This window comes from Puma concolor, chromosome A2 (genome assembly GCF_028749965.1).
Source record: "Puma concolor isolate L17-30 chromosome A2, mPumCon1.1.hap2, whole genome shotgun sequence".
NCBI lineage: Eukaryota > Metazoa > Chordata > Mammalia > Carnivora > Felidae > Puma > Puma concolor.
The window spans coordinates 18,857,799-18,877,331 of NC_141668.1; the positions used below are offsets into that span (position 1 = coordinate 18,857,799).

Sequence of the window (19,533 nt, forward strand, 5' to 3'; positions counted from 1 at the left end):
CCCCCTCGTTATTTTAGAGGAACAGACTTGTTCAGAAAGAGGCCTTTCCGAACAGAAGTGGCTAATAAACTTTGTGGGGGGAGGGGGAGCAAAAAAAGAAAACCCGTAGATTTTTTAGTTTGCAGGTTTTTAAATAAAAAAGCCCTGTGCAGTTTATCTTAGTGTATCCAATCTTCTTTCATCAGGTATCATTAGGACTTGGCAATTCTTGACCAGAAAATAGTCCATTTCATGGAGTAGGTCTCTCTCTTCCTTATTAAATGTGGTATTTATTAAACTTTATTTTCCTTTTTTTTTTTAATTTGGTATGATAATAGATGGGTAGATGTTGAATGTAAAACAACAGGTATTTAATGTGACTATAGCTTAAGCAGACACATAGCTTGATGAGAAAGGAAGTTCAACACCTGATGCCAGGAAAGTTGTGAAAACTCTTACTTGTTCATCGTAGCCTTGGGATAACTGTTAGCTGTCCAGCCATTAGAGACCCTAGGAGTTCACATTTATTGGAATTGGGATTTATAAAAATACTTTTCTTTCTGTTGGGATATACATGCATTAGCAGGGATTCTCCCATCTGTATTTTCTACTTTTGCACCGATAGATGCACTTACAGTGGCAGGTTTAACTACAATTGTTTTTTTACAGCCCATGTAGGAAAAAAAAAATTTCTAGTTGTATCTTTATTCTTAAAGCTTTTCACTTATTATTCCTTGAATAGTTAATTTTAAAATAAATTGAAGAATATATTAAAATTGACAGATACCTTGCCCCGGTTCTGTTTTTTAGCAGCTATCTTTGGTTTGAGGACACTGATGTAGAAATTTTTAAGCATCTGTGTAAACCTTCCCCAGGTAGAGCATCAAATGCTATGAATTAGTACTTATAAAACTGCAGGTTGGCATGGTGGACTGGATGATATAAGGTGTTCTGATTAGTTGTAATCCAGACACATCAAGATTTATTCTGAATGTAAGATTTTCATATGCTGCCCTTGACATTAGCAAGACTAACCTCACCTGTATTGCAAATTAATATTTAGTGCTCTTTAATGGTGGTGGCTGAGAACCTGAACCGAGACCAAGAAAGCAATGTCTTGCTTTCAATCTTTTGTTTCTGTTATTTCTGCTGTTCTCACCTTTAAGCCTTCCTTTATTCTCCTGTCATAAGAACAGTGCAGATTTGAGGAAGATGGTGGGGTAGGTGGCACCATGAATCTGTCTCCCAAACTGGACAACAATTGCACTGGCAGAATCTGTCTGATGTAACTATTCTGGAACTCTGAAATTTGTTGAAGGCTTGCAAATTCCACTGAAAGACTTGGGGTTAATTTTGGTCAATTTCAGCTCTAAGGCCGCAGCAGCTATCTGTCTCCTACTGCCAGTACATGGCCAGCAGCTGTGCACCTATTCCTGGAACAGCTTATGCATAGGTTGCAGGAGCCAGGGTAGGCAAAAAGAACCTTGTCTTTCCAGTATTGAGGATCTTTGCTCTAATTGCTGATTACCTCTTCTGATCACAGAGGTGCTGACAAAGAAGCAGGCAGCCATTGCTGCAAACCCCTCCTTTGGCTGAAATAATATCCAGGGGATTTAAAGGACTGGCACCCTTCCCCTCTTTCCCCCTTTCAGTTTTTCCTTTTTCTCCTTTTGGGTACTAGACATTAAAGACTAGGACATTCAAAAACAACTGCATATATGAAGAAACTTAGTGACTTAGACTGTGCATGACCAGAGAAAGGCTCAGAAAAGACCTGAGAAGACTTTAAGTTTATACCTAGGACTGACCTTTGGCACAGAGACTTTTTGCGAAACAAACAAACCAAACAACGAAAAAAACAAAACAAAAAAACAACAAAAAAAAGCAAACAGTGGGGAAGGGGGAGAATCTGTTTTCCAGAGGTACTATGTTACTAGACTCAAATGGGCAGTGTTCAGTAAAAAAATCACAGCGCATATAAAAGAAGCAATAACTAACAGAAGAATGACCAACAAAAACTGTCCCTGAACAAGATCCAATGGCAGATATAGTAGACAAAGACTTTTAAAACAATTCTTTTAAAGATTCTTAAATAAGTAAAGGAAGATGTGGAGAAAGGTTAAAAAAAAAAAGTATGAACAAAAGGGAAATATCAATTAAAAAGTAAGAAACCAAAAAGAAATTCTGGATCTGAAAAGTATGGTAACTCAAATGAAAAATTCACCAGAGGATTCAAAGGCAGATTTGAGTAGATAAAAGAAAGAATCTGCAGATTTGAAAAGGACAATGGAAATTAAGGAGTTTGAGGAACACAAGGAGAAATGGCTGAAAACAAGTGAAGAGAGCCTAAGGAACCTGTATGTAAGACACCATCAAGCGGACCAGCCTATGCATTGTCAGAGTTCCAGAAGGGGAAGTGAGAAAGGTGCAGAGAGAACGTATGAAGGAATAATGGCTGAAAATTTACCCACTTTGATGAAAGAAATGAATATAAACATCTGAGAACCTCAAGGAACTCTAAGATGAACTCAAAGAGATAAACATTGAGACACACTGTAATCAAACCAAAATCAAGTCAAAGTAAAATCTAATAAATAAATCAAATTTTTATTAAAAAGCCAAAGACAAGGAGAGAATCTTGAAAACAGCAGATGTGAATCATCATGTAGAGGGAATCCTCAATAAGATCATTGGCCTATTTCTCATGAGAAGCTTTGGAGGCCACAAGGCAGTGGGCCAATATAATCAGAGTGCTAGGAGAAAAAAACTGTCAACCAAGAATTCTATATCTAGCAAAACTGTTCTTCAAGAGAAAGGGAGAAATTAAGACATTCTCAGATTAACAAAAGCTGAGGGAGTTCATGAGCTCTAGACCTGTCCTGCAAGAAATGCTCAAGGGAGTCCTGCTAGGTAAAATGAAAGGACACTAGTAAAGGTAAATAAATGGGCAGTTATAAAAGCTAGTGTGATTGTACCAATGATTTGTAACTATACTTTTTGTTTCCTGCATGATTTAAGAGTCCAATACGTTTAAGGTTCAGTGTATTAGTGTAAACACTGAAAGGGGTTGGGATTGAGCTGTAAAGGAGCAGAGTTTTTATATGTTACTGAAATTAAGTTGATACAGAGTATTCTAACATTAGGATGTTCAGTAGAATTGATATCACATGATAACAATGAAGAAAATAGCTCTAGGGTATACACAAAAGGAGATGAGAAAGAAATTTAAACATTTCACTAGAAAAATGTCAGCTAAACACAAAAGAAGACAGTATTGCAGGAAATTAAGGGGGAAAAGCTATAAGGCATGTAGAAAACAAATGGCATAAAGGGCATAATAACTACTTCCTTGTCAGTAATTACTTTAAATGTATACAACTTTAATCAGAAGACAGATTGGCAGAATGGATAAAAATACATGACCCAAGTATATGCTGTCTAGAGGAGATTTGCAATAGACCCAGAGACACAAACAGGTTGAAAGTGAAAGGATGGAAAAGATAATCCATTAAAATAGTACACAAAAGAGATCAGAAATGCCTATTCTAGTTAGTACCAGACAAAACAGACTTTAAATCGAGAGACAAAGAAAGACATTGTATGTTAATACAGCAAGAAGATAGAATAGTTACAAACGTTATGCATCTAATGACAAACATCAAAATATATGAAGCAAAACTGACAGAACTGAAGGGAGAAATAGTTCTACAATAATAGTTGAAGATTTCAGTACTCTGCTCCCAGTAATGGATATAATAACCAGATAGTAGATCAGTAAGGAGAGAATTTAAACAACACAATAAACCACCTGGATCTGACAGACAAATACAGAACACTCTCCCCAAAAAGAACGAAATATACATTCTTCTCAAATGTACATGGACATTTTCCAGGATAAGATTATATGTTAGGCCACAACTTCTCAGTGATTTAAAAAGATAGATATCATACCATGTATCTTTTCTGGCCATGGTGGGATAAAGTTAGAAATCATTAACAAAAGGAAATCTGGAAAGTTCAAAACATTGTGGAAATTAACACTTTTAGACAACTAATGGATTAAAAAAAATCACGGGAAATTGGAAAATACTTAGAGATGAATGAAAATGGAAGCAAAACATATCAAAACTTAAGGAAAGTAGCTAAAGGAGTGCTAAGGGGAAAATATATAGCTATGAGTGCTTACATTAAAAAGCAAGAAAGACCCAAAGTCAACAACCTTACATCACAACTTAAGGAAATAGAAAAACAACTTGAACAAACTAGACCCAAAGCTTGCAGAAGGAAGGAAGTAAAGATAAGAGCAGTGAAAGATGAAATCAAGAGTAGAAAAACAGTAGAGAAAAAAGGATGAAACTAAAGTTGGCTCTCTGAGAAGATCAAGAAAATTGACAAACCTTCAGTTAGATGTAGACTATGAAAAAACACAGAAAAAGGTCAAAATATTAAAATCAGAAAGTGGGGATGTTAGTACAGATTCTATATAAATAAGAATTTTAAGAGTACTGTGAAAAATTGTATGACAGCACATTGGTTAACCTAGATGAAATGGACAAATCCCTAGAAACACAAAAACCTACCAAAACTATATTGTGAAGAAATAGAAAATATGAATAGGTATATAATTAGTAAGGCAATCAAACCACTAATCAAAAATTTCCCAACAAGGGAAAGCCCTGGACCTAATGGCTTCACTGGTGAATTCTACCAAACATTTAAAGAGGAACTAATACTAATCTTTTTCGAACTTTTCCAAGAAGTTGAGAAGAGACCACTTCCGTACTCAACCTGTGAGGCCAGCACTACCCTGACACCAATGCCAAAGACACTATCAGAACACTACAGACCAATACGCCTTGTTTACTTTGATGCAGAAATCCTCAACCAAATACTATCAAACAGAATTCAGCACATGAAAAGGGTTATACACCATGATAAAATGAGGTATTCCTGGAATGCAAGGATGGTCTGACACAAAATTAAGCTATTTGATGTGTCCTATGAACAGAATGTAGGATATAAAACACATGATACCTCAATTGATGCAGAAAAAGCATTTGACAAAAGTCAGTACCCTTTCATGACTTAAAACAACCTAGGAAGAAAACTACCTCGACACGATAAAAGCCATATATGAAGAATTCACAGTGAACATCATTCTAATGGTGAAAGACTGAAAACTTTCCCTCTACAATAAGGAACAAGGCAAATGCCCACGTTTACCACTTCTATTCAGCACGCTATTGGATGTTCCAGCCATAGCAGTTAGCCAAGACAAAGAAGAGGCATCTAAATAGAAATAGAATAAGTAAAAATTATCTTTTTTGTAAATAGTGTGGTCTTATATGTAGAAAGTCCTAGGGATTACACACACAAAATAAACAAATGATTAGAAGTAATAAATGAATTCCGTACAGAATACAAAGTCAATACACAGAAATCCATTGTATTTTTGTATGTGAACAATGAACAGTTTGAAAAGGAAATTATGAAAACAGTTGTATTCACCATAGTGTCAAGAAAAATAACTTAGGAGTTCCTAAGCAAGGAAATTAAAGACTTACACAATGAAACTACAAACCGTTGCTGAAAGAAATTAAAGACACATAAATGAAAACGCATCCCATGTTCATTGATTGGAAGACAATATTATTTAAATGCCTCTTTAACCCAAAGCTATTATACATCCAATGCAATCCATATCACAATTCTAGTGATTTTTTTTTTTTTTTGCATAGAAAAACCCATCCTAAAAGTCATAGGGAATCTCAAAGCACCCCACATAGCCAAAATTATCTTGAAAAAACAAAACTGGAGGAAGCACAGTTCCTGATTTCAAAACATAACTGCAGATCTGCAGTAATGTAGACGGTGGGATTAGCCTGAAGACGGATATATATAACTCAACAGAAAGAAAAGAAAGCCCAGAAGTAAAGCATCACATACAGGTCAAATGATTTTTAACAAGTGTACCAGAACCATTCCATGGGGAAAGAATAGTCTTTTCAACAAATGGTGCTGAGGAAACTAGATGTCTACATGCAAAAGAATGAAGTTGGATCCTTACCTAACGCCATATTAAAAAATGAATTCAAAATGGATCAGTGACTTAAATTTAAGACACAAAACAATTGATGGCTATAAATAAAACAAACTTAGACAAGCTCAAGGAGATAAGTTTATTCAGGAATAGCAGAGGAACTGCAGTTCGGAACAAGCAACCTGTGGCGAGTCTGTTGAGGGGTTTTGGTAGGTTGTATTTATGCGCAGTGAGCTCAATTCATCCCATTTTGTGAGATCAATCCAGTTGAAGCCCTGTTCCATTCATGCCTCTGGCAAAACTTCCCAAGGTCGATACAGGACAACCTCTGATCATTCCTCCCCCACCCCCCCGCCAGAAGAAAATTTCAACACTATCCATTTCCTGTGAATCAGACATTTCTGAGAAAGCAGTCTTTTAGTCCTTAGGTTTATCTTCCTGGGGGCACATGTATGAGAATATCCTTCTTATATTTTCTAGTTCTTTTAGATTGAAATTCTTTCACACAGCAAAACCATTAAAAGAAAACACATGATTAAGCTTCACAACATTGGATCTGGCAATGATTTCTGGACAGGACACCAAAATCACAGGTAACAAAAGAAAAAGTAGACAAATTGCACTTAATTAACATTTAAAAATTTTGTGACTCAAAAGACACTGTCCATAGTAAAAAAAAAAAAAAAAAAAGCAACCCACAGAATGGGAGAAAATATTTGCAGATCACATATCTGAGAAAGGGTTAATAACCAAAATATACAGACAATCCCTAAAACTCAACAACAACAAAAATCAAATATCCCAGTTCAAAAATAGGCAAAGGACTCAAATCGACAGTTCTTCAGAGAATATAGAGGTATGGTCATTGAGCACATGAAAAGATGCTGAACATCACTAATCATTAGGGAAATACAAATTAAAACTACAATGAGATACTTCCTCACCCATCAGTATGGCTACTGCCAAAAAAGCAGAAAACAGAATCACTAAATTCTACTCCTGAAACTAATATTATACTAGATGTTAACTAGAATTTAAATAAAAACTTGAAACATTAAAAAGAGAAAAATAAAAAATAGTAAAAAAAAAAAAAGGGGGGGCTAGAAAATGAGAGTTGAAAGAGATGTGGGAAAATTAGAACCCTTGTGCATATAAAATGGTACAGTCACTGGGGAAAACAGTATGGCAGTTCCTCAAAAATTAAAAAATAGAATTACCGTACAATCCAGCAATTCCACTTCTGGGTAGATAGCAAAAAGAATTGAAAGCAGTGTCTTGAAGAGATATTTGTACATTTATGTCTTAGCAGCATTGCTCACAATAGCTTAAGCGTGGAAGCAGTCCAAGCAAGTGTCGGTGGCCAGATGCATGAGCAAGCAAAATGTGGTATACATACAAAGTAATATTATTCCGCCTTAAAAAGGAAGGGAATTCTGCGATACATTACAACATGGATGAACCTTTAAAACATTGTGAAATAAGCTAGTCACAAAAAGACAAATACTCTTTGATTCCACTTATATGAGGTATTTAGAGTAGTCAGAATTATAACAAAGTATAATGGCAGATACCGGGTGGGAGGAGAAATTGGGAAATTATTGTTTAATGGTATAGAATTCAGTTTTATAAGATTAAAAGAGGTGAGGATGATGATGGCGATGGTTGTACAACATCAGTGTATTTAATACCACTGAACTTAAAAATGGTTAAAACAGTAAATTTTATATTAAGTGTACTTTACCACAGGAAAATTTTTTAGAAAATATTGCAAGTTCATCTCATTATCATCTGTATTATGTTCCAGTCTGTTCTTTATGCCACCACCAAATTAATCTTTCTAATACTGCTTTGTGTCATTTCTGTGTGCAAAAATTTCTCTTGGTCTCTGGTTCTACCCTCTGTCTCTCTGTCCTTACCTCCTACTGCTGTCAAAAGCATCCTCTGTCTTACCTAAACTAATTACTTAACTTTTTCCCAAACCTATCTGTGCCCTTTTGATGCTTGATATGCTTGCTTTTCCTACCTTTAATGTTCTTTCCTCCTTTTTCCCTTCCCTCTCCTAATGTGTAAATCTTTTTGAGGACCTACTTAAATTTGAACCCCCTAGGAAATGTTTCCTAATTGCCCCACTTGTGGTGGCTTCTCTTTCTTTTAAAGACCTATGACATTTATTGTTTGAAACAGTTCGTTTAGTAATTGTCACTGGTTGATATATGTTGGTGTGTACCTGTCTCATTTCCCCAAGTATCTCCAAACTTAGTGGGCTCAAAGCACTATCTTAAAATTATTTGTATTACCCATTTAACTTAAAATGAATTGATTAATTGATATTTTGTGAATAATAACAACTAAAGATGATATTTAGTGAATTCCAGACCTACTTGTCAGAGTCAAGAGCATCTGGTGATGTTTGTGCAGAAGATAAACTTGGTATTGTGATTGGGTACTAGACCTTGTTAAATTTTTCTAGAGCAATTAAACGTGGTACCAGTAGGTTGTCTGCCTATCAGGATAACTTTGTACATATTTCAGGCCAATAAAATAATTTTGAGAAATTTGGAATCTTAATTTGTCTCCCTGTAATACTGTATCAGAATAAGTATTAGTATTTTTATAATTATGTAATTTTATAATTATATAATTATATATATATAATTATATAATCATAATTATCTTTTATTCATGTGCTGGATTAAATAAAGTTAATTATGGAAATGGTTTGCTAGGTCAGTATTATAATGCTTATAAAGATTTTGTTTTGGTTTTAAGTCAGCAGTTATGTGTTACTTTACTGTCATGCTGCATTTGCTCCATATGGAAGTCAAGTTTTAGGTTTTTGTTTAAACTATGGAGCGCCGGGGTGGCTCAGTCGGGTGAGCGTCTGACTTCGGCTCAGGTCATGATCTGATGTTCATGAGTTTGAGCCCCGTGTTGGGCTCTGTGCTGACAGCTTAGAGCCTGGAGTCTGCTTCAGATTTTTGTCTCCCTTTCTCGCAGTCCCTCCCCTGCTCATGCTGTGTCTCTCTTGTCTCTCAAAAATAAATAAACATTAAAAAAAACTTTTTTAAGTAAATAGTTTGCACAAAAGTTTCTGTTTCGTCGGCTCAAACTCACAAAACAGTGAGATCATGACCTGAGCCGAAGTCAGACACTCAACCGACTGAGCCCCCCAGGCACCGTGTGTGTGTGTGCATTTATACACACACATGCCTTCTCTAGGGTTGTAACTAGGATTTTGAAGTAGTAAAGGAAATTTGTTGCTCTTAAGAACCTGTAGAGAATATTTGGGTGACTTATGCCCTCTGTTAAACACCGGGAAAAATAGGTGAGTATTATTCCAAGAATTTTAATGGGGAATGTGTTTATCATGCACACAAAGCTAAATAATGGATTAAATTTTTGACCTACTACAATAGTACTCACTTTAATCAGTACTTTTTTTCATAAGTTATGGTTTCACCCATTGTTTTTGGAGAATCTAGTTAGAATGTAAGTTAAGTTGCTCAAGTGTAGGGATTTGATCTTATACTTCTTTGTATCCTCAACATCTAAACCAATATCTTTACATCAGAGTGCATCAACAAATGTTAAGATGATAAAATATCTATTTTTCTGGCTTTTGGGGTGTTTGTTTTTCTTGTGGGAGAATGACTTTACTCTGATTTTACTCTATGTGTTTTCTTTTTGCAGCCCCATTGACAAACCTTCAGATTCTCTCAGTATAGGGAATGGTGATAATTCACAGCAGGTAAGACTCTTGATTCTCTACTTCGTTTATATTCCATTCTCTTGAAACAAAGCATTCTGTGCAAGTGAATTTTCTGGATAGTGGAAAGTACTTTACTGAAACAATTTAAAAATACTTTTAGTGGATATCCTTTTTTAAATGTAGTATAATGAGGGGCGCCTGGGTGGTGCAGTCGGTTGAGCGTCCGACTTCAGCCAGGTCACGATCTCGCGGTCTGTGAGTTCGAGCCCCGCGTCGGGCTCTGGGCTGATGGCTCAGAGCCTGGAGCCTGTTTCCGATTCTGTGTCTCCCTCTCTCTCTGACCCTCCCCCGTTCATGCTCTGTCTCTCTCTGTCCCAAAAATAAATAAACGTTGAAAAAAAAATAAAAATAAATGTAGTATAATGAATCTTCTTTTCCTCCACAGAATTACTGTGTAAGAGCATAACTTAACCTTTTCTTGATGACTCAGATTTATCCTTATGACCATATGTCATATTGTATGGTATCTCAGTATTTTAGTGTCATATGAGTCTGTTGATACTACTGGTCTTTTTGACCATCTACAAAATGGTCTCAGACTAGCATGCCACCTTTATTCTTAAGAGTTATTTCTCTGCTGTATACCCCCCTTGTTGCTTATTGTCAACTTTAATCTTCTGTATCTCGCAGTGTCCTTGCCTCCAACAGTTTGCCCCTATCCCCGAATGACTGTGGGCTTTGAAATAACAAACTAAATAGTTAAGTTCAAAGTTGTATCCACAGTGAAACTGAGTGAGATTCTGATCTTTGTGTCCTGCTTTGTATCATCTTGTCTATTTGCTAGTTTTTCATTGCATAAATCTCTGTGCGTCTTCTTACATGGGCATAGAAAAATGTAGTTCTAATCTGTTCCATAAAGACTGGCTAGTTCCCCACAATGTTTTTGAGAAACTTAGAGATCTAAAATACACTGCTTTTGGGGTGCCTCAGTTAAGCATCTGTCTGACTCTTGATCTCAGCTCGGGTCATGATCTCGTGGTCATGGGATTGACCCCTGCATCAGGCTCCGTGCTGAGTGTGGAACCTGCTTGGAATTCTCTCTCTCTCCCTCTCACTCTGCCCCTCCCCTCTCTTTCTATCCTCTTCTCTCTCCAAAGAAATAAAGATTTTTTTCATAATAAGTTAAAAATAGTTGTAAAGGATGTAATTTTCAGGATATTATAAATATTGGTGTTTTTAAATAAATGCACTACATTGCTTTTTAATAAGTTTCTAAGAGATTCAGATATCAAAATGTGTTGTTGCTCTGTCCTTCATTTAAAAAAATATATACATGCTATTTTTTTTTAACAATCAGAAATTTTACATCATTCCTTGTTCCCCTGAACTCATTTGTCTGTTTCCACTGCCATTATAAAATATTACCTTAATACAACATAGTTTGTTCTTGACAGGCATATACTTCTCTTAAATAAAAATAGACATGAATTTTGAATTGGAAAAAAATGTTTTTCTGACACAAGGCTAAAAAATGCCAATTTTCTTTCTTCTGAAATTTTTTTAAGTTTATTTATTTAGAGAGAAAGAAGCACATGCAAGCAGGGAAGGGGCAGAGAGAGAGGGAGAATGCCAAACAGGTTCCATGCTGTCAACACAGAACCTGAGGCAGAGCTCAATCTCATTGACCGTGAGATCATGATCTGAGCTGAAATCAAGAGTCAGACACTTACCCAACTGAGCCACCCAGGCACCCCTTTCTTCTGAATTTTTATTTGTAGTTTTGATTTGATCAAAGCAACTTATATAAATACAGAATTTGATAAAAATTTTAAACATAAACACTAGTATTGGACATTTATCTCTTAACGAGATAGAGCTATTTTAAAATTGGTTTTCATGCATCCATAGATGAATATTACCTGTTGGTAAAGGAGACAAGTTTTAACTATATTGTTAGCCATGTTTTCATTTTATAACGTCAGTGCTGAGGTGTCTTGTTTATATAGGTGGGGGGGAAGAAAGAGTGTTATATCAATATTGAATTTTTGAACTCCTTCTATGAATTCAATACCTAAGAGTCATATAAAGATTGAGGCACCTGGGCAGCTCGGTCGGTCGAACGTCTGACTCTTGTTTTTGGCTCACGTCTTGATGTCACAGTTCCGTGAGTTCAAGCCCCACATCTAGCTCTGCACTGGCAGGACAGAGCCTGCTTGGGATTCTCTCTCTGCCCCTTCCTTGCTTGCATTGTCTCTGTCTCTCTGAAACTAAATAAACTTAAAATTTTTTTTAATTAAAAAATCATATAAAGGTTTATCATAAAAATTATTTTTCTAAGTGTTTATTTTTGAGAAAGAGAATGTGAGCAGGGGATCAAGAGAATCTGAAGCGGGCTCTGTGCTGACAGCAGACAGCCCAATGCAAGGCTTGAACTCATGAACTACAAGATCTTGACCTGAGCTGAAGTCGGACGCTCAACCAACCAAGCCACCCAGGCGTCCCAAAAATTATTTCTCTTAAAGATTTTTTTTAAAGTTTATTTACTTATTTTGAGAGGGAGGGAGAGAGAGCAAGTGGGGAGGGGCAGAGAGAACATCCCAAACAGACTCCGTGCTATTCTTATGGAGACCCATGCAGGCCTTGAGCTCATGCACCGTGAGATCATGACCTGAGCCGAAATCAAGAGTCGGTCACTTAACTGACTGAGCCACCCTCCTAAAAATTATTTTTAATGATGTTTTAGAAATAACTTGATTAGATCTTCTTTCCATTTTGTTCTTAAGTATTGAGAATCACGTAGTTTGCAAAAGAATCAGGTCATTAGTCACTTATCACCGGTCTGAATATTTCTAATACATTTTTGTTGCTCTCAGAAAATTTTCACTTTTGGTCAAAGAGTGAGAAATACTCTTTTCTTTATAAAGTGAGAGAAGGTAAGTTCTGAAAGGAGAGGAGACTGACTTAGTCTTTTCAAGGAGGGTCAATCCAAAAAAAAGAAAAATGGATTTTTATTTGAAAATTCATGTTCTCATAAAGTCTTAAGCACCCCAGTTTGAAGACCGTTGTTCTAATATCTTTTGTTGCAAGCCTTTTTAATGATGGCTTATTAAAGTATATAAACTTAATATTGATTATTCTTTTCCCTTCCTATTTTATTTAGATATCTAACAGTGATACGCCTTCACCACCACCTGGTTTATCAAAATCCAATCCTGTCATCCCCATCAGTTCATCCAATCACAGTGCACGGTCTCCTTTTGAAGGGGCAGTAACTGAGTCACAGTCGTTATTCTCAGATAACTTTCGCCATCCCAACCCGATCCCAAGTGGGCTTCCTCCTTTCCCCAACTCCCCACAGACGTCCAGTGACTGGCCTACAGCACCAGAGCCACAGAGTCTCTTCACATCAGGTATACGACAGAACTGCTGCATGTGAATCATTTTACTTAGACTGGAATGAGACCTCATGGATGTGTTTTTACCCCTGTCCCCGCTCTTGCTTTTTCGTGCAGTTGTAAACATTTAAACTGCGTGGAATAAGATAGCCAGATAAGTAGTTGTATGACCTAGAACTTACTGTGTTAACAGATATCTTCAGAAATGAAGGGTTAGATCATTTTTCTGATAATAAAATGCTTATTCCTCTAGGAATTATTAAGGGCTGACCTATTTAATCATATTTGTGTTTACATATTTAAATGTAAGATTTTTTTTTTTATCCAGATGACAGAGAGGTATGATAGTTAATATTGAAGGTTATATTTTGGCATTTTTGAGCTATTTTCATTTCTATTCATTGTAAGTTTTATTAATGTGAAGGACGCCATAAAGTTAACATTGACAATATAGCACCTATTATGAGTGGAGCAGACAGTTTTAAAAAATAATAAAATTTAAGTAGATACTTTTTCATTAAGTTACGTTATTTTTTCCTAACAGTATATAAAGCATATATTCAAAATTACTTGGACTTTGTCTTTGATAAATATATTTTTAATTTTTTTTTTTAACATTTATTTTATTTTTGAGACAGAGGGAGACAGAGCATGAACTGGGGAGGGTCAGAGAAAGAGGGAGACACAGAATCTGAAACAGGCTCCAGGCTCTGAGCTGTCAGCACAGAGCCCAACGCGGGGCTTGAACTCACGGACCGTGAGATCATGACCTGAGCCGAAGTTGGTCGCTTAACCGACTGAGCCACCCAGGCTCCCCGATAAATGTATTTTTAAAAGTAAACTTTACTAATTGAATTCTGTTACATCACATTTGTTACCTTATTTCATTTAAATGACTTTCTCCAGGTTTGGATTATGAACAGCTGAAAGTATAATTTGGGTTTCAAGTACTTTGTTTTCTTTGATTAGTAAAATCAGTTTCTGTCATTCAGTTTTTTTGAAGTTGATAAGAATGGAATCATTGCTAAAAGTATATGAGGATTTTTATAATGTTATAATTTTAACGTGCTAAGAAATCATACAAATTTTGGTTATATTTGCCTTTATCTTGTAATATAACATGTTTAACTTTCACTAGTGTGGACACTCATTAAGTATGCAAGTAAACTATGTATTTAAAATTCATCACTAATTGTCTTCCCGACAGAAACAATCCCGGTATCGTCCTCCACAGACTGGCAAGCAGCATTTGGCTTTGGTTCTTCTAAACAACCAGAGGATGACTTGGGTTTTGATCCCTTTGACGTCACTCGAAAAGCCTTAGCAGACCTGATTGAAAAGGAACTGTCAGTCCAAGACCAGCCTTCCCTTTCGCCCACGTCTCTTCAGAACTCCTCTTCACACACTACAACCGCCAAAGGTCCGGGCTCTGGATTCCTGCATCCTGCTGCACCGACAAACGCCAACTCTCTCAATAGTACCTTTTCAGTCTTGCCACAGAGGTTCCCTCAATTTCAGCAGCACCGAGCAGTTTATAATTCATTCAGTTTTCCAGGCCAGGCAGCCCGCTATCCTTGGATGGCCTTTCCACGCAATAGCATCATGCACTTGAACCACACAGCAAACCCCACCTCAAATAGTAATTTCTTGGACTTGAATCTCCCGCCACAGCACAACACAGGTCTGGGAGGGATCCCTATAGCAGGTAGGTTCATTTATAGCCTTTGAGAATTTGTGAATATCTCATGCCTTCAGGTTGTTGGGTGGGTAGGGAGAGAATTTTTGAATAACAGAGTACTTACTATTCTTGGAAATTTCTATGGGGAAAAAAAAAGTCCTTATAATCTAAAAAAAATTTAATTGGATGGATGCCTTGTAATATTGAGCTTTATAAGGATGGTGGAGTATTATAACTAGTTATAACTTGGAAGCATTTTATTTAACAGAGTAGTCACCAAACTTCCATATGGAATATAAATGCACAAAGAAAAAGAAAAAAAACGGACTCTGAAATTATGGTGCTATAAAGTTCAACACCATGGTAAAAAATCTGATTATACATTCTAAAAGTAAAATAATGAAAAAAAATATTTTTTAAGATGGTAATTAGTGAGAGCATGAGGGATAAAGCCATTCTGTAACTACTTTTGGTACTTATTTTGACTGCTAGACACGCGCACACACACACAAACTGTGCTTTATGTTAGTAAAGTACTTAATCTTTGAGAACTCTGATTATTCATGTTTCACAGACATATGTGTATAAGTATACTTTCTGTGAAAAAGCAATTGCTGAAGGAGAGATATTTTCCCTTTTTGTCTGTCATGTTTTTATTTCTGGGAAAAATATTTGGTTCCTATAAGTGGTACCAGAATACTTCTGGTTTTATACTGCTACCCTTGAAGGTTTCAGAACTTTTGGGTTTTAAGGTCCCATATAACATTTACTAGATCAACTGACTTCTTTGTCTAAAGGAATCCTTCTTATTAATAGGTTTTGGTTTTTTTCAGTTTATTTAATTCGGACTTTAGAGATGACTGGTAAGAGAGAGAGTTTGTTTCTCTCCCGATTCTCTCAAGTAGAATAGAATAGTCCTCACTCTGTTACATAATTAATAAAATTCATTTTTATCCCTTGTCATGGCCTTTAAGATACGGCACGGCACAGTGTTATCGTAATAACGTGCTGTTACCAGCAAGTCGTTCGTTCTCTTGTGTCTAGCAAGGTTCATAGGTAAATTTGAAGAGATCCATCAGAGTTCTTTGACTCTGTTCCCTTTGTGACCAACGACATTTCATTTCATTTTCAAGACAAGTAACTGAGTTCAGAGAATATGGTTTGTGGCTTTTGATACAGTGAATCTAACAGTTGATACAGCGAAGTTCACTTACATGAGCATGATAGCACCAATGTAGTGGTTCGTGTCTCGGTGGAACTCATGATGTTTGTTCATTTGATTATGGCAGTTTGTAGGTAATTCCGAGTGGCATTTTTCAGTCCTCTCCTTCTACATGATATTCACTTGTGAAACACTTAGGTATTCAGTTCCTGATACTGCTTTTTTCCCTTCCATTCAAGACAGCATATCAGAGCGTAATTTTATTTCGTTTTGCTTCAATCATTTAGGAACGTGGCATGTAATGACTGGTAGTGTATCTCATAACTGATTATAACATTAAGAGTTAAAGTTAAGTTCCCCGAAATATCCTTAACATTTAAAAATAAAATATTAAATCAATTATAATGAGTATTTGGGATACTGTTTGCCCAACAGAGAAGTAGGCCATATGGGTAATACAAAAGAACTATAAAATATGGATACTATTTCCAGGTATTTTGCAGTATAGTTGAAGAAATAAAATTAATATTATGTATGAAAGCGGTGACTATATGATACTGGAATATGAGAGACCTCAGTTGAGCCTTTAATTATTGGGGAGGCTTCTTGAAGAAGTAGGAATTGATCTGTACTATGGTATCTTGGATTTGGGTTAGTGGGGAAAAGAGAAAGATCTTTTATACTGATGGGACTCCTTAGTAAAGGCGTAGAGGCAGGAATTCGCCTGTAATTTCATTAAGAAGCAATAGAACTGCCTTCAGTAACGGGAGGTGCTTCATGTATTGTATAAATAGAATGGATGAGAACATGGGGAACTCTGACAGCAAGGGTACAGTGTGCACTTGATACAATAGGAAGAAGGGTGCCTTTGTGGGACTCTAGTTCTTAGCTGTCTTCATTGTGTACTTTTCTTTGACTTATTACATGACCATCTTCAGTAAGTTATCTGTTCTTCTGATTTCACAGTTATCATATTGTCCATCAGCATAAAAACAATCTTAACCCAAATATTTCAAACCCGTATATATTATGAAAATGCCACAGTGGGAAGGAATAATTACAGATTTGTGAGTGTAGTTGTCCTCGTGTTAATCATTTGAAATCTTCATCTAAACTAGATATTTATGAAAAAAAAGACAAAAACGTGGCATTACATTATGGTCCTCTTTTTGTGGGTTTTCCTTTTAACATATACTCAACCATAGAGCCTAAAATACTTTTTTTCCCAGAAATTCTAAGAATGAAGTCACCACCTTGTAGGTTCTGAATCATTGTCGTGTTTTGTGGGAGGTTGGGAGAGCTTGTTATTTCAGGTTTTCCGTTTTTGACTCTGCATACTTGTTTGGTATTTAAATGGTGACTGATGATTAAGCTTCTTTATTAGATTATTTTCAAGTCTCTGATGACAAGAGAAATTTTAGTTTTAATGCACCAAAATATTTAAAATTGTTATCAAGAGTTACACAGAATACTCTGACGTCCTATAAATATTTGGCAAATACCTCAGGAACCTGAATGTGCTAAGCCTCAAAACTGAATAGTTTTATAATTGTAGCCAGATGATCTGGGATTTTTAATACCAATTAGAAATGACAGAAATAAAATTCTGGAAAACTATATACATTTTAACTGTGTAATATGAAGCAAGTTAATACCTAGGCAGTATCTACCTTCCCCACCCCTAGTTGTAACTCATTTGTACTTGAGTTGAACTATTGAAATTAGGTTCAACTTTGTATCCTGCAATGAATATCATGGTGTCTTATCAGGGTATATATTGGTTAAGTGCTTCATAATGGAGAGTACATACTCTTTCTATGATACCTGCCACTTTAAGATATGCTTAGACAGTACTCAACACTGGAAAAGGCACGTCTATTTATTTATTCTTTAGATACCTAGAGCAAAACAGGGTCCCTGACCTTTACAAGCACACAGTCAGGTGTCAGTCACCTATATATCCTACAGATACCATGTCTCTATGTGTTATATATTTGTATTTAAGTGTTTAGTTTTTGTTTCAGTTAAATTATTAAAAATTTATGTATCTGAAACCTATCACGGGAAAGACAGTTGCCAGAGGTTTGACAGAAATGCAGCTTCCATTTCTTTTGCCTAAATGAAAACACTTTTTTTTTCATTGAAAATTAGTTATTTTCTTAATTAGGCGAAAATTTTTTAGCAGCATTTTCTTGGCTGCACATCCAGTTTGCTAAGCTTAGAAGGACTTTTGAAATAAATATTCTTGGTGGAAAACTTTGATTAGTGGGCAGTTATAGTAAGTCCATTTAGATCTTTATTATTGACACTGTGTGCTTTTAAGAAAAGACTTTTCTTGTCCTAAAAAGTGACTTACCTTATTCAACTCCTTCATTTTAGAAATACTAGAGCTATGTTCCAGAAAGGTTAAATAATTTGTTAAAGGTCAAACATTCAATTAGTAGTAGAATTGGGATAAGTACTCAGATCCCACGTTCAAACTGAAATGTTTCACCACTGCAACATAGATGCTCTTCTTCACAAATGAAGATCACTGGCATGTACTTTGAACTTGGCTTTCTTCCCATAGTAATTGATTTATGCTCTCACACACTTGCAGATCCCTTTTCATCAGCAGTATCCATTCATGAGACAATTGGCCCAGCTCAGGGATATGGCCTGTAGTTACAAAGTAGAATGAAGTTTATCGACTTCATAAAAATTAATCTCTTGCTCAGTCCTTATCAGCAACATGTTCTCACCAACAGCTCTAGTAGTCTAAAATTTCCTTTACACAGCCTCCTTTGCTGTATACTTGGAGTTGATAGAATCTTTGCCAATTTACTGAAAAATAATGAAAGAACCTGCTCTAAAGGCCAGAGGTCTTTTTCTTCATGTCGTCCGTTAAATCTGCCAGTTAAGTATTTCTAAATGTAATTTTGCAGATTTGTTTTTCCAAGAACTCTCTGCCAAGATGTTTTTATCCATAATGCTAAAAATTATTTGGAAAACAATCATAGTAAGTCTCAGTCTGTAATCATTGTTATTTTAAGATATACTTAGAAAAATATTTGAAACTGTTTAGGATTGGATTTTTTTCATGTTTTTGTGCATTCAGTTTTACTTGTGAGAGGACATTTTTCTTTAAATATGGTTACTGAATTAGCTATTTTAGCAGTGACTTGATTGAATTTTGAGTCATGTGTGAAACAAAGTCACTTGTACAGTAATTATCAATTATAATTAGGAGAACTGATCTCATTTCATGTATAGTTCTCTGACCTAGAAGTAGTCATCTTTGCTTTCAGTCAATTGGATCATTGTATTACTAGCATTTCACTATTTTCTCATTACTTCAGAAGTGCACATTGAATATTCAGATGCTATATGGTAATTTGCTGAGTTAATATTTGTATCTTTTTATTTCTTTTTTATAAACATAATTTCTGCCTTTAAAACATGGGTTTGTCATTTTTCCTTTTAAAAATCATGTTTTCACATCTGTGAATTTATTTTTAATTTTTTTCACAAAATTCTATTACTGTTAGAGGAGTATCTGAATTTAAAGGGGGTCCAATTGGCTTGGAAAAG

The 19,533-nt window shown here is 35.7% G+C and overlaps 1 protein-coding gene across 6 annotated transcripts in view; it reads left to right on the plus strand.

The window, feature by feature from the left end:
* The window catches only part of CNOT4 (CCR4-NOT transcription complex subunit 4), a 148,331-nt gene that overhangs the window by 100,938 nt on the left and 27,860 nt on the right, over positions 1-19,533 (plus strand). For all 6 annotated transcript variants that reach the window (XM_025929985.2, XM_025929987.2, XM_025929986.2 and 3 more), the window contains exons 8-10: positions 9,710-9,767; positions 12,889-13,138; positions 14,331-14,828. In XM_025929985.2, coding sequence (XP_025785770.1) covers positions 9,710-9,767; positions 12,889-13,138; positions 14,331-14,828 — 806 coding nt within the window. The remainder of the gene's footprint in view (positions 1-9,709; positions 9,768-12,888; positions 13,139-14,330; positions 14,829-19,533) is intronic.